The sequence below is a fragment of the Gobio gobio genome (assembly GCF_949357685.1).
Source record: "Gobio gobio genome assembly, chromosome: 2".
NCBI classification, from domain to species: Eukaryota; Metazoa; Chordata; class Actinopteri; order Cypriniformes; family Gobionidae; genus Gobio; species Gobio gobio.
In genome coordinates, this window is record NC_137098.1 from 52909328 (window position 1) to 52926330 (window position 17003).

The window sequence follows — 17003 nt, forward strand, 5'->3', positions numbered from 1 at the left end:
GGTTCACTGCACACAGCCGCAGGGTGAAATACACAGACTGGTACTGCAGGACTTTTTGCCCTCTTGTCAGCCTGTTTATTACCCTTCATGTGTGTGACAACTGGAACATCTAGCATTCTTTGCTTGACTTTCTGTGACCTCCTAAACCTAGACTTACCCAAAGTATGAACATCAGACATTGTTTTTTTTTTTGGAATACTGCACATAATGTGTCCCTACTAACTACTAATATCTTTTCATTGTTTAGCATCCACACAATAAAAAAAAAAAAAAAATTAAAAGGGGGGATGAATTGAGAAATCAACTTTCCCTTGAGCCTTTGATATATAAAAGTTAATCGTAATATAAGAATATCCTGTAAGTTTCAGAGCTGAAAACTTCCTTGTTAATCAAAGAAAAGCTTTTATTGACGCCAGGCCCAGAAAACGCTCAATCTCAGAATATGTCGACCATTGACGTCATATAATGCAGAAACGCCGCCTCAACAGATAAATATGTACGCCTGATTCTGTAGCCCCGCCCACCGACTTGTGGAGCTAAACGGATCACGCTACAAAGCTGCTTAATATTTATGTGTAAACATTTGATGTTGATACATTTTTTCAGGATTCTATGATGAATAGAATGTTATTAATGAGTAAAGGTATTCATTTACACTAAATGAGAGAAATAAAAGCAAATGTGTGTCCTGTATGCGTTTTGGGATGGTGACAGTCATATACTGTGTGTATATGGTGCGGCACTCTTATAATGTGTGTACCCACCACTGGGCCGCCAACATGGTGAATGCATCTGCTTCAGGGTTCTGAAAGATTCTCAGTAGTTGTGGGTCAGCTGACAGGTGAGCCAAGAGACGCAACTCCACCTGACAGAAATCTAAAAACACAGAGAATGACATAACGACCACTTCCGAATTGCTTCAACCACACCACATTTTCATAACTCTCCTTCCTAATAACAAGATAAAGGGGAAGAATTTGGAAGTGAAAGGTGTGTGTTGGCATCTCTCCCATCAGTGTCAGTAGGAAAAGTAATGCACCCATCAGCTTCTCTGTCAGATAAAAGAGAATATGAGAGAGGATAAGTTCACACTGCAATACAGATTGTGTGTGTGTGTGTGTGTGTGTGTGTGTGAGAGTGTGAGAGAGAGAGAGAGGAAAAAAAATGTGTGTGTGTGTGTGTATACAGTGAAGTGACTGCCAGAGCAGCACTGACTCACCCTCACGCACACCAACACTGGCACCCAACACAGTCCCATATCCTGTTTTTTGACTAAGAAATAAACTATGTGCCATGTATTAGTGTTTGATTATGTTGTATATAAACTGGCATATAAACTGGTATAAAGTCATTTGCGAGTATTCTGAGCTTTATTTGCTAAGGTAAAAAGGGTGAGAGGTCCTGAGAAGAGAAATAATTATATGGGTGTTGCTGTCCCTTACTTTACTGTGTGTGTGTGTGTGTGTGTGCTGCAGAAGCAGCAGCTCAAGTGAAAGTTAATATGATCTAAATTGTCCATCAGTGTAAGTGGTCGAACGGACAATGAAGATAGAGCTTGGCAGTTTGGATGCATTTCATTTCTAAAAATGAAGACAAATCAATTAATAATTTTTTTATGTGTTTCCCCATGTATGATAACAGAACATTAATAGATAATGAATAAATAGTGCAAATCTAATTATGAAAGAACATGCTGCCAAGCCGAGGGAGGGCCACGTTGTCAGTCAAAGAGCCAGTGAAAATTATCTGTCATTTCCTCTGCGACTGATACGTGACAGAGAGTCAAATGCATGACATAATGTCAGCTCATATTCCATAGTCCTTTCTTAATACATTTTGTCTAATAAACCCCCATTAAACCTGAAATCCTGACTAACCAGGCTTAAAGCAGTATGTGTATATTTTGTCTTTTTTGGTGGATAGAACAATAAAGTGAATATTATGAATTTAAATAACAGTTTAAACTTCAACCACTGAGACATTTGAAGAGTTTTTTTTTTTTTTTACCTAAACCAGCCAAATACGACCATATTAGTCATTTAAGATTGTTTGATGCTTTAACGAGGACAGAATGATTACAATGAAGGTTGCAGATTAGCATGTGTATGTAACAAATTAAGTCAGCACAGAACAGTTAAAAGCAATAGACCGGCTGAATACTGGCAAATGTCGACTTATTGATTTAGAATTGGTCATGCGGATTTCTGATCTTGTGCATTTCTAATTAAAACCTCACTTACTGTATCAACCATATGGAACAAACTAGAATTGATAAGGAAATGCGAGTGGAGCTTGCCTGTGCAAAGTTCGCCCTCATGATGTTAAGGTTGTGTTAACATTAGCAACACTTTGTAAACAAAATCTAGTCATTTCAATAGGCATCCACACGAACAAGAGTTTTGTGTGACGGTGGAAAAGTACCCTATGCAGATTTTTCATGTTCACATTGGTCATGCCGATCAACAGAAAGCTGCTAGACTATAGACAATGGACCGTTTTCTTCACACAAAATGTGTCTCTACCTTGAAGATGTTCTGGGTGGTTACTTACTGGTCTCAGGTGTCTATGATATTCTGGTCTCTAGATTTAGCTAGCTCTTGTTTTTATACATTTTTTCCACCATATTGACTGGAAAATCAATGGCACACTCTTCAATAAGTGGTGCAAGATGAGTAATGTGCTAAGGTTTAAAAAAATAGGGTTTTTAAGAGCCTTAACCTTAAACATGAGCTAAAGTCACCACTACTAGAAAGCACCAATATTCATAGTTTTCTTATGTTGTTTTAGTGCCAGATTGTTGTCTGTGGTCCAAAATTAAATCTAGGCATAAGAGCAAGTGTGCTTTACTCTGAGACAACTAAATTAAGATCTATTAGATAACATAATAGAGCCACTGCTCTTTAATAAAGACATGTCTGGTTTTAATGCAAAAATAGTTCCACAATGATGTATAAATGAAAAGATGGTCTAAACATAGACATACAAAATCAATAGCTTCAATAAGCAGTGTGCTCGGATACCAGATAGATGCGTTTCCCTGTTTACACTGATGCAAGCTCCCTGTATGATTGATTTGACATGCTAAACATACAACTAGTTAGAATTATCATTATATACTATTTATTATTTTAATTAGTTTTCATTTTATTTATTTAAATTAGTAATTTAGTTTTGTTTGCCAATTTTATGTTTATGTTATTATTTAGCTTTAATGTATTTTTATTTCAGTTTTAATTTTAGCACTTCAACCTTATTCCATTTCCTTAATTGCAAGAAAAAAATTCTAATTTTCAATTAAGTGTTTCATCTAATATTTATTTCATTTGACTTCAGCTTTACTTTAATCAACTAAAACTATTTTTAATATTTTAGTTAATTTAAAAAAAAAAACTGAATATAACCAATAAATATATAAATCTATGAAAACAAGTCCAAGCTACCCTTTGTTTCTATATTGTACATGCTCAAATGTAAAAAATGTTCCAAACAGTTAAGCTTAGGTTCTTATATGGGAGATTCAGATTTTAATTCATCCTCTCCTCTTTTTCATCTCACCAATACATTTTTAGCTTCTCTCACTATTGTCTTCTGAAACGGGGGTGGGGGTGGGGGTATTTTCTTGAATACACTGTGGCTTCAATTTATATCCTTTGGAGCAGTTTGTAATCAAGTTATTAAATCAATATTTATCCCTCTAAATATTAAATGAATTGAGTGACTTCAAGCTTATGATATTTACATAGGTATAGAATTACATGTCGGATCACTGGAACATGCGCTCTCCTTGTTGCTGAGAGAAGCACCCGACACGTTAAAACCAAGCGTCAACCTCCCGCAGTTTCTCTTGAAGCCAATATGGAAGTGACATATACTGCAATTCATCGACTGGCCGCTAGGGACAGGCTCCAGAAGGGAGCAAATTCTCATTGAGTCCCATGTTAAAATGGCCAACTTTACAGAAGAAAAACACATGTTTACAGCCTGGTACAAATTGTGGTTTCGGTCTATACGGCTAATTTTGCCCTTCATGACAACTGTGTGTGTGTGTGTGGGGGGGGGGGGGGGGGGGGGGATAACTCATTCGTTTACATAATATAAAGCATTAAAGTTCTGCATTATTAAGGGTGTGGCCACTTCGAGTGACAGGTGGATAGCCATTTATCTGCTGTCTGTTAGTCATTGCATCACTTCAGCTCCGCCCACGTCCCGCCTTTTTGCCCATTTTCTGTTATCCGGGAGTGACGCGCCATCTCGTGCATACTTTGCACTTCAAAGCGGCTCATCAGATTCCTAAAGGTGACGTCACGGACACTACGTCCATATTTTTTTACAGTCTATGGTTAAAACATATATTTATTCTTCTAGCTGACCATGAGAGCCGGAGTCAATGTGGTCTCTCAGGCCCGTCTCCTACATGACCAATTTTTAGTTAAACCATTTACTTTACATCTTCAAATCACTAGAGAATAATGACAACTATTGTCAGAACCTCTTACTGAGAGAAAGTATATCTTATCAGTATGTTATTTTGGGAAAGTTTCCTGATCAGAGCTAGAGCTCGACCAAATCACACCTTGAAGAACATGTGTATCTCTGTGTGTGTTAGTACCCTTTGTTAGAGGACCTGACATTTGTGAGGTGAGCAACTGGCACCCAGGGGAGATGAAATGACAAATTCAGATTCGTGACCTCAGTGGTTCACTGTGTGCCTAAACCATAATATTGGTTGTCATCTGGATAACTCAATGGAGAGATGACTATCAGCCTATATGTGGAGATTTTCTAAGTTTATCTCTGACTTAACCAATCAAAATCATTCAACCTGAAGGGATGGCAGTTTAGTGACCTGTGTTAGAGTATAATTACTACCGTATTGAGTGTGTATGCAGAGCTGCCTACGAACTCCTTGCTCAGTGGTGAAGCTGACTTCTTCTGATAAAATTTTCTTCAATTGATTGCATTTTAATGCAACATTTTAATTAATAACTTGATACAATTCATTTATTGTGTATATACATGTTTTTACATGTAACTGTAATTAATTTCTGTAGTTACATGTATAATTACACCTAACCCTACCCTTAAACTTGCCCATACCACCACACCTGTCCCTAACTTTACCCGTATCCCACCTCAATATCAGCAAAAGTGTTGTGCAATACAATATGAACGCAATAAGTATGATTGTATTTATTTTTTTATGTAAGTACATAGTAGTTAAGACCACCTAATATAAAGTGGGACCAACTCCTGGTCTTCATTTATGATATCTGGTCCTGGGTCTTAACTGAAAATTCCCCTACAGTCCATACAAAACAATGTTGTGGCTCTATCAAGTTCATTGCTTGATGCACCTCTCAACATATATATAGAGATGTTAAGAAAAAGTTTGCAAGGCCTTTTGGGAATGATGTTTTTAGGTAAAAAGGACCTGATATGAAAGGATAAAGTATTATTATCTGATCTGAAGGCTCAGCGGAGAGTTCAGGAGAGATGCAGGGGATAAAACAGAGGGAGTTAATTTTGTGCTATAGAAGCCACCAGACAAGCGGGGAACGAGGGATGACTTTGTCCTCATTCTAGCCTCTCTCTCTGTTCTCCTTCTGGAAACAGCCAGACACATTGTACGATTGGATGTGACAAGGCCACCACAGGGACAGGAACTCACACTGCTACTGAACCAGCCCCCCACACATACACCCCAAATATGCATATGCCAGCAAACATATAAAATGAATGAGTCCTCCTGAGGCTTAGAAATATCAAAGAGACAAAAGCCAATTAAGTGATCTCACATCACTCCCCTGTGACCCAATCTCCATCTCATACACACGTACAGTTTAAGGGGTTTGTGTAACTTTGTTTTCCGGCCAACAGATGAGATTGTGGGCCAGAACAGGCTGTTCCAAGGTTGTGAGTATGCTATCGCCATGGGGTCTGAAGGCTGGCCTCTTCTACTGCAGGTTACACTGTCCTTGCCGTGACACCGTTATGTAACAACACACTGACACACACTCAGTGCTGTCAGAACAAACAAACAAACACATACCCAGACCTACTAGTACTTGTCCTAAATACACCATTATTGTTATGCACATCACTGCACAAACATTTACAAACAAAATAACACATCAACTAGAGGTTTCGAAAAGAGCAGTTTTGCTTTTCAGAGACACTCACCTGCAGAGAGGAAAGTCCAACCCTCTCGTGGAATGAACATGGCACGTGGGTGCACAGTCACTACGTCAAAGTTCTTTCCTATACACACACACAACAATAAACACATCAGTTAAAACACATAATACAAATGAGTCAGACTTCTTAACACAATATATAATATAGTATCACAGTATTTTTGTTTAAAACTTGTGATTGAAATCGTGAAATTGAAGTTATTAGGTGATGTAACCTAAAGGTAGAATCTAGGGGAACTACCTTTTTCCATCATCTAACACGGACTTAACGTTAATTATTAAAAACACTACTAACTGAAAATAACTAATATATAAATTTAGTCTTTAGCAAATCCCAAAATTAATATCTTTTTTTTTTTTCATACGGTGCATTATAATGCTGTGGTGCCGAGGGTTATGTCGATTGGATATCAGAAAGAGCCTTATTGCCAAAAGTGCTTGCACACACAAGGAATTTACCTTTATATTAAAGCTTCCAGTACACACATATAAATATAGCAAGACACATAATAACATTTAAGAATAACAAATTGTCTCTGTACCTAGATGTTTGAGTGCTAGAGATAGTTCTAGTGATCTGAGGCTCAATCTGTAACCGTTCAAATAGGTAGTGGCTGGGGTGAGTGGAGTCCGTGATGAAAACTTAAAGAAAGCTCGATAGGTATATTTGTATGTGAAATGGGAGCTTAATATTAAAATATTTTATTTTATTAAAAAATTATAATGTTTTATCATACATATTTTATCAACAGAAGACCCTTTTTCTCACTAAGCCATGAGTAGACACTAATTGGGGTGATTTAACTGACAACTTTCATTAACTTTTTTCATTAACAACATGTATTCTTATTTCACTTATTTCTGTGCCTTAATTGTTGCATATATATGAATTAATACATTGTTAGCTAATCTGTGTGCTTTGTATATGTGCCTTTCTGAAATGCATAACGTGGACAAATTACTTTAAATTGTAATGTAGATGCATGCATTTTTTCTGTGAAGCTGCTTTGAAACGATATGTATTGTGAAAAGCTCTATACAAATAAATGTGAATTGAAATTGAATTGAACTTTCAACACTGCCAAAAAACGGAAATTAGATTACAATGCCCAAATTTTACTCCAGATCAGGACTTGAGTAGCCCATTACAGATACACAGCTAAAGACACCAGTCTTAAGTGTCACACTTCCTTCAGATATTATTTTAAATTATTTTAATGTGGTGCTCAAGAAACATTTCTTCTTATTATAAATGCTGAAAACGGTTGTTCTGCTTAATATTTTTGTGGAAATCATGATACATTTTTGCATCCCTCTCTCTCTCTGCCAAAACAGCCCTGACCCGTCAAGGCATGGGCTCCACTAGACCTATGAAGGTGAGCTGTGGTATCTGGCACCAATATTTTAGCAGCAGATCCTTTAAGTCCTGTAAGTTGCGAGGTGGGGCCTCCATGGATTGGACTTGTTTGTTCAGCACATCCCACAGATGCTCAATTGGATTGAGATCTGGGGAATTTAGAGGCCCATATTTCTTCCCATAGTGTATTCTGGTGCCATGTGTTCCCCAGGTAAGCAGCCCGGCCATCCACGTGATGTAAAAGAAAACGTGATTCATCAGACCAGACCATCTTTGATCACTTTTGGTAGATTCTGACCACTGCAGACCGGGAACACTCTACAAGAGATGCTCTGACCCAGTCATCTAGCCATCACAATTTGGCCCTTGTCAAACTCGCTCAAATCCTTATGCTTGCCCATTTTTCCTGCTTCTAACACATTAACTTTGAGGACAAAATGTTCACTTGCTGTCTAATATATCCCACACTAACAGGTGCCGTGATGAAGAGATAATCAGGTTTATTCACATGTCACATGTCTGTTTGCTTTACCTTGGATGTACTGTTTCTTAGAGATCTGCAATGGCTGCTTTGGAAGAGCTTGAAAATTCTGCAGGAGGAGGAAAGAACCGGTTATTATTCATTTGAAAGCGTCTGATTCAGTCACCCTGAAAAGCACAGCACAGTGCCTCTCACTTCCAATACCACAATACAAAGAGTAGGTTAAATTTAGCCCAGGCTTTAACAAATATGCAGACTTCACAGCGCTTTCAAAATGCCAAACGGGGCCGCTATGGCACAATGCAGTGGTGTCTTTCCAATCAGTAAATGAACAAGATCGTCTCTTACTGGGTTTTTAAATTAATTTCAAACTGTCAAAGGAATGTTAAATATGCTTTGCCCTCTATCAGTCTACTGAGGGATAAAAGACACTAATGAGATGAGGGAAATAAAGTATTAATCTGGTAAAATAAGGATAGCTTTTGAACTGTTTGGCTGACAGACGGTCTCCAGTCTCTGGATCTGAAACCGACCCCTGGCGTTATGCTCTTAAAGCAGAGGGGTGGCATGAGTAGTCTAGACGGTAGAAAAATCATCATTAGTCCTACTTCTCCGCTCTGAAGGACAGAACTAGTGTAGACAACTTTCATCCTAAAAAAAACAAATTAAGCTCTCAAGATCTAGGAAAAGAGCTGCTCAGCACTTATAATATGTGTTTTGAGAGACAATGATGCACAGAGAAAGAACAGGCCAAAGGGACATGATGGGATGCACAAATGTGTGCGAGTCTGTTTTTGTCTGAATGGAAGGAGAGTGCTGGATGGAAGGTCAGTTCTTCTCTCCTCCCAGTGCTTTATTTCAGTGGTAAATCTCCAAACGCTGAGAGGGAAGAGATACAGCTTAAAGGCCAGTCACACACGCTCTCCCATCTCTCTCATACAAACACAAAACGGCTTCCTCTTAGTTTAACCGTGCAGTCATGCGTGTCTTGAATTTGAAGCATTTGTATTACAGAAAGACATTCAAAATGTTTCCTGCATCAAACATCTGTGGTGATCAATAGTCTTTACTCTGAATATAAAATGTGAACGGGAACAGTGCTAGATCAGCATTCTTACCCACAAATGATTGACTGCCCCATGTCTACATCTCTATTAGAACATCAGTATGTGTGATACGATCCCATCAAGAGCAGCATTGTGCATGTGTGAAGGAACGATATGAGCTGATCTCAGGTTATTGTGTGCAGTAAATCTGTTGTCTGGGTGTGATAGATGCTGGTAGTCTGGGAGAGAGGAAGAGCTTTTAATAGCAGCTGAGGCTCTCTGCTTCTGTTTGAGTAGCTCTATTGATCGACAGTAATAGAATACAGATAGAGGTATAGAGAGTTTCTGCGCACAAGAGAGAAAAGAGATCATTCCTTTCTTATTTATAATTACTAGTATTATTCCTACTACATGGCTCTCTGATGTTCCTGATTCTGATTGGACAAATGTAGCATTGCGAGGTCAAAAGCTTTTATATAAAGATTTAGAATTAACCAAATCAATTCAATCAAATCAATATTTTTGTCCATTTATTTATTTGGTATGTAGCCATATAATAAGATGGATAATCATAATCAATCAGTCATTTGCATAAAAGAAACCAATGTTTTGCACTTCTAAGTGTCAGGCTGAACTCATCTATACAAATATATTTGTTATTTTCAATTATTAGGTTGTATTCCTTATTTATTTGAGACAATTCAGTATAACTATAGTCTGAACATATAGACACTAAAACATTGAGAAACACTGATTGGATGCATATACTCAAAGATTGGGAGAAAGAGAGAACGAGTAAAACAAGACAGAGATGGAGGAAAGGCGCAGAGGAAGGAGCAGTGGTATTGATCCGAGGATCCAGCTGGACTCAGTGCTTCACTCTGACTCTAATCCGGTTAAATCTGGACAAGAAAATGCTGTTTACCATTCTTTTTTCTCACACAAATACACACAAGGGCAGATTAACACTCATACATACACACTGAAGAAACATTTTTGAAAGTCAAGGCTTGAGAGCAATCTTCCATGTATACGATTCCTCTCTGTAACCCTCATTCTTTCTTCCCACCGTGTCTCTCTCTGTTCAGTTCTCTTGCTCTCATATTGCTCCCACATTCATGGCAGGTGATTTTGCTAAGGTAGTGGAATTCAGACTGAAGAGCACACCACTGCTCATCCATAGCTCAGCTGATCAATTATTCAATAGAGAGAGAGGGAGGGAGGGCAAAAAGAAGTGGAGAACACAAAAAGGGTAGGGGATGGGGGTTAAATGAAGAGTAAAAAAGAGTGTGTGTGTGTGTGTGTGGGGGGGGGGGGGGTGCAGTTGTCACTTCAAACAGCAAAATTCATGAATGTTCAACAGCAATCCTTAAAGTCACCATGAAATTAAAATGGAAAATTCTTATTTTTTTATGGAATACTGTAGTGTTTATTATAAGAGATTTATCCGTGGAAATCATTGTTTCCTTAAAATTCCTGTGCCATCATAATCTTTAAATCAAAAACATTTCCCCTCCCCCTTCACAACGACATCTCTTTTCTAATGACGTGAGCACCGGCACGAGAACAGGACCTTTCCTCCCTTCCAGTAACCTTTCACTCACATGAGATCAGCAATTAGCAAACGACAACAATTCAATCAATTCCCGATGGACAAAATCAAGCCCAGCCCTATATTTTTCCTTGTTTGATAAGCCGTTTCACTTGAAAATTATAATTATTAAAATTTGCAGAATTATAAAGCCAACTTTGTCATATTTAATGCCCATATTTCACACCCTCTACATTATGATCAAAACTTGCTGTACACAATCAATAACTGTACAAGCTTTCTGTCATTTGATTGAGAGTTTATACTTTCTTTTTTATAAAGTAAATAGCCTTTTAGTATATTTAATACAAATATTTCAAGTCCGGTCATGGTTCATGTGTCCTTTAGCAGTGAACTCTTTACTGTGTTTAGTAAATATATATTGTTAGTAATATTTCAAGTTAAACACTGAAGCAATTTACGTGATAATCCATATATAATTTTTTTGAATGCGAGTATCAAGCTACATCAGGCTTTTGAGGAACATTAAGTTGTACTCTCAATCATCATTATATTGCATTGCATTATGTTTTGTCCCCCACAATAAAAACTAAAGAGCTTTGATCATAAGCATAATTCTCATATATGAACATGCTTTTTTATTTGTCTAAATGTTCAATAAACTTTTGCATTAAAAAAAAATATTTTTCTGACTATGATGTCATTTGTCAGGATTTACAAGGTTAAAATTGACTAAAAGCTGAGAGCTACTCTTGATAGATGAAAGCATCAAATAATAGACAAATATACAAGATACAATAGGTTATGTGCATAACTTTGTGAATGACAGTTATTCAAAATAAAGTATGTTCAAGCAGGGCCTATCTCTGAGAGTGAAGGGTTGGTTGATCCGTCAGTTCTGCCTGCTCAGCTTGATGCATCAAGCATCACTAGGGGTTTGATACTAGTAGTTCTGACAGCAGGGAGCAATCGGCCCAACCCTTAGAGTCGATACCCTACACGATACGAGCAACCTGCAGAGCGTACTGCAATACGCACAGCCTCAGTGGTGCAACAAACCCACCCATTGCTCTTCTCTGTTTCAATATCCCCCCCAGCATAGGACTTCCCTTCATTTAAACCCTCATCTCTCACACACAGAGTGCTGGCACTGCAGGAGCGTTGCCAGGGTGACAGAAGGCTGGTCTCCACCCTGCAGGCCTCTCCCCTACTCAACATATGCTGCACCAGTATTAACACACACATACAGTGATAGTCAATAAGACATGGACTCTCGCTCTCTCACAGTATCAGAGGTGGTAATAGTCTACCACTCAGCTCAAAAAACATACACTCACACTCACGCTCACGGTCTGTCGCATCTGCCTGTTTACAGATTTTACATCCATCCTCAGTTTTTCTCTTTCTGTCAATCATCACAGTGGCTTTGAATTACAGTGCCATCCAGTCCCAATGTGGGGTTGGGCGACACCGTTGGCATCACCCTGGTTACAAAGACAGATGACAAGGCAAAAAAAAAGCAGCTTGGGTCAGCTTCTTCTGTTACTGCTGACACACACACACACACACACACACACACACACACACACACACACACACACACACACACACACACACACACACACACACACACACACACACACACACACACACACACACACACACACACACACACACACACACACACACACACACACACACACACACACACACACACACACACACACACATCACTCACACAGATGCCGCCCTTCAGTTCCCTGCAGCTGTTGAGTCAGGGTCTCTTTAATTATGAGAGTAGTTGAGGAAGCAGGAGAGAAAGTGTGTGTTTGAGTGTAACTATCACATGGGGAGGACTGAATTTATGTGTTAAGTGTGCAAGAAAATGTGTAACTGTACCGTAAATGTGTTTGCTTGAAGTAACCATCTCACACCTCTTCCCTGATGCAGCGTTCAGTCAAAACAGTAATTTTCCCCAGGACAGTTGATTGGTTTAAACTAACATTGAACAATATTTTTTTTAAGCCTTTATTAATTAGATTCATTTATAAATATAGTGTACCGTTCAAAGGTTTTGGGTGCCTTTATTTGATCAAAATACAGTAAAAACAGTAATATTGTGAAATATTAACAACTGAAATTAATTGTTGTCCATTATTTAAATATACTAGTCTATTTTTCAGTCACGTGGTCCCTCAGAAATCCTTGTAATATGCTGATTTGGTACTCATTTCTTATTAGCATCAATGATGAAAACAGTTGTGCTGCTTAATATTTCTGGAGATCATGATACATTTTGTCAGAAATCTTTGATGAATAGTACTTTTTAACTCTAGTGTAAATGTGCATACTATTAACTGGATAATTAACATGTAATGTAAAAAACATATTTGTATAAATTAACACTACCCAAGTTTTTTACTACTGTAAAAGTAGTAAGCATTTTATACTCATTAAGAATTAATTTAATGTTTGCTGTTGGTTTAACCAAAATGAACATTATCGTACAGTGTTTACAGCGCCAGTCTCACAGCATCACAATCCAAAAACATCATGATGTTGAGCATGCCACATTTTAGAGACTCTTTTATCAAAAGTGACTTGAATGAATGAAGCATAAAACATAAGCAATTCATCTCAACGGGGCAATAACATGAGAAGTTCTGCAATACAAGGCCCCAAAACTGCTCCGAAATTACAGGCTAGAACAAAGATGAAAGTTAGAGACAATGACACCAGTGAAAGAATAGAATTTCTACATCTAAGCTACTCTGGTGGGAATTCATTTGCTGGCACTGTAAGGACAGCTACTGAAGAAGAAACCGTTTACATAAAAGATTTCTCAGCGAACATTCCCCATCAGTTCTATCACTCAGGGCTGCTGCCATCTGCTGGAGGCTTTGCATCACTGCAACTACATCATCTTTACCGCAGTACACACCAACGCCCACACAGAAGACCATTATTACACACAGGGGAGTTGGATGCTCATTAACCAACACAACAGGGGGTTGAAGCTGAAAGAAAAGATATGCAGCGAGAGTCTGTGCGTGTGCATACGTTTGCTGTTGGAGGCGTGAGGTGGGGCGGTAACAGCAGGCCAGTAACGGCTGGAGAATCTGATATTGATTCAGAGGTTAAAGAGGTTTCGATGATTAATTAATTGAGCAATGTAAATACAGAATTCACCAACCAGACCTTCACAGAGTATAAAACACTATATACGCAAGTATATAAACTACTTTAGGTTATTGATTTTTTTTACGCAAAACGTAAGTGAGATTACCCCCCTACTGTACACTGTACCCTATGTTTCTGCGCAGTTTCCGTGGCAACACACCCTTCAATCACCCAGGCGATGGGCGAGATCCATTGCCATCCCACTTAGGCACCCAGTTGGCATGACAACTCAGAAACATGCTACCTCTGCTGTTTTTGAGGCGGAGTAAGGGATACAGTAGAGGCCTCGAACACACTCATGCACTGTACCATATACACACACCATAAGCTACTGCTAAATTTGGCAATGGCTTGCTTATAGTGGAAACTAACTCACTAAACTGCTAATAGCCTGTGAAACACCATAGACAGGGACTAAATTATGCTCAAAGTCTTGCACATCTGAGTCATCATTTTGAGGTCTTCAAAGTGATTTGCCGCAGTCTTTGGCAAATTACTGAAATATAACTATTCTTCCCTGTGGCCCAGCTTTAGAAAAACTGCAGCAAGACTAATGTGTTGATGCTTTGGGGCACAGATGTTTCTAAAGCCTGCGAGACAACAGAAACCACAGTAAGATGTCCCTCAAGCTCTCTCTCTCTCTCTCATTAGCACACTGTTGTCGTATGCCCTCTCACATCTGCTACTGTTTGTGTTGTGTGGCAAAAGCTTAATAAACACAGAAACTGAGCTCCATGCAGAAAAACAATTAACACTGGCTGTTGTTGTTTTAGAGCTCATCAAACCAGGCACTGTGAAAATAATAACATGGACGTACATCTCATTGACTCTTAATTGGTTACTTTGGTTTGTAGAGCCTGGTCTGCTGTACGCGGTTTTTGTTTCAGCTAAATGCTCAGTGAATGTGCACTTGTTTGTAGTGAATAAACACTATAAGTGTTTAGTTAGGGCGGGTGGGCAGTCAGGCTGTGTTTAGGATTCCCTTTTGCACACTCCCCTGGAAAACAAATGCGGAAAGAATCAAATGCATTGGTGTTCAAGCTAAAAGTACACACACATGCATAAACACCACTTGTGCCGTGTGACCCATTTTTCTGATGTTTCTACTGATGTTTTTCTCTGTAAAGTGACTCATCAAATTCAGTATATAGACAGATCTGGCTGCAGATTTCAGAGTGTGGACTTCATGGGATCTACATGGGACCTTCTGGTCTGTCAAAATCAAGTGGGAGGATTTTTCAGCTAAAGTTATTAAAAGCTAAATATGATTATGTAACTTGGCAGCTGCTCCATACGCAATACTCTTACACCTACACAAAAGAAAAGATTAATTATTTGGGGAAGGAAAAGGATGTAAAGATGTATAATAGCTATCATTTAGGCTGGAGATGTTTGAGTGCTAAACGAATAAGTAATGTTAATTAGTAGTTCATTGATCTTTAGCTATATAAATGTCCAGAAACCATTAACAGCACCTAACTGTACTAACACAACCCTGCTCCTGCATAGTTTAGTTCCAACCCAAATCAAACATGCCTAAAGCAGGTAATCAACTATTCAGGATCATGTGGGGCGTTTCTCAATACCAAGTACGCAAAGTTCGGACTCCAGGAACTCCTGGAGGACCCAAGTCCAGTAATTCTGCAAATGGAACAGCAGCGTTCTTGATAGCATTACAACTCGCTCTGGCTACTCCGGTTATCTGTATAATTTAGGCAACAATAAATCTAAAATGTTATAAAACACCACTCTAGCTCTTTTCGTTTTCATTTAAAAAAATCTTAAACATATTAATTGCCACACAAATGTGGTTCAGCCAACGCGCACATCGATTATCTTCAATGCATATTTATAACAAAACAAAATATAAAAAGACAACCCTGCCTTTTTTCATTTACATTTAAAAAATATTAAACATTAATATGTGGTTCAGGCAATGTGTGCATATGTACTCTGATTATCATCACTGTAATAAAATTAAATGCGTCCCTGTCTCTTGTTGTTAAATGTCATTTTTAATTATCAATAATAGCCATTATAAAAATATAAGTAAAAGGTATACGAATCTATACAATAAGAAATAAAGCAAACAATTCAGTAAAAAGTACAAAGTCAGCGCTCTAGTCTAAATATATTGTTTTGAAACTTTTGCTCTCAGCCAAAATGATTTGCCTGGGAACAAATTATAGATTCATGATGAGACCAAAGATCGCCCGTTAGATATACACAAGACAAATTATATCTCATGAGACACAAGTCCGAAAAAGTCTTTTTCAAATGTTCAAATAGGCGCTATCTTTATAAATGAACCACAAATTTGAGCTTTAAACTCTTAAAACTACATTACGTGACACAATAGTAGTACTGTTTTTGAAATTACGGTGCAATATGCATTTTGGGATGCATCCTCATTAAAAGGGGCAGATAAAGAAAACATCCAAAGATTTGAACTTTGAATTGGAACAGTACTTGTCGTTTCACAAGTATAGACAATAACGCATATTGAGAAACAGCCTTGAAAATACAAAGTGTGCTGAAGAAAAAAACTTTGCAGGACAGTTAGTTCCCAGGAGCAGGGTTGAAGACCTCTGTTTTATTCTGTATTGTGACACATCAGCTTATAACAGATTATCAAAAAAGTTAAAATTGAAAGCCCACTTTAGAGATCTGTATATTACAAGTATATTATAGAATTCAGAGAGAGCTGTATATTACAAACTCTCTATCTCCATCATTTAAAGGCCAAAGTTCATGGACTTTGCAGACAGGACAATTATCAAACTTGATGCCAAGTGTTGATGAAATGTTGACAGAGCACTTCAGAAAGATCTCCCTGATGCATAATGCAGTCAGTGAAGAGAGATGACAGTATTGTGCTGAGTACAGAATATTCTCAAGGCGTGTGTGTGTGTGTGTGTGTGTGTGTGTGTGTGTGTGTGTGTGTGTGTGGGGTGGGGGGGTTGCACATCACGGCACACATCTCTTTAACGCACAAAAATAAATCTTTCCTGCTCTCTGTGTCAGAGGAAAATCTAATTAATCAGCTCACACACACACACACACAGACACACACAGAGACACACACAGACACACACACACACAGAGTGAGTCACACACCCTTAAGCAGTGTTATTACACATCACTGTGATGCTTTGTTGCAGTCAAATTGAAAGGACTAGAGGAAAGCCATGCA

At 38.3% G+C, this 17003-nt stretch overlaps 1 protein-coding gene across 1 annotated transcript in view; it reads right to left on the minus strand.

The window, feature by feature from the left end:
• Positions 1-17003, minus strand: part of poln (polymerase (DNA directed) nu) — a gene marked incomplete at both ends in the record, with an annotated part of 42358 nt that overhangs the window by 8390 nt on the left and 16965 nt on the right. Inside the window, 3 exons of the mRNA XM_079803863.1 lie at positions 765-876; positions 6181-6258; positions 8084-8141. Coding sequence (XP_079659989.1) covers positions 765-876; positions 6181-6258; positions 8084-8141 — 248 coding nt within the window. The remainder of the gene's footprint in view (positions 1-764; positions 877-6180; positions 6259-8083; positions 8142-17003) is intronic.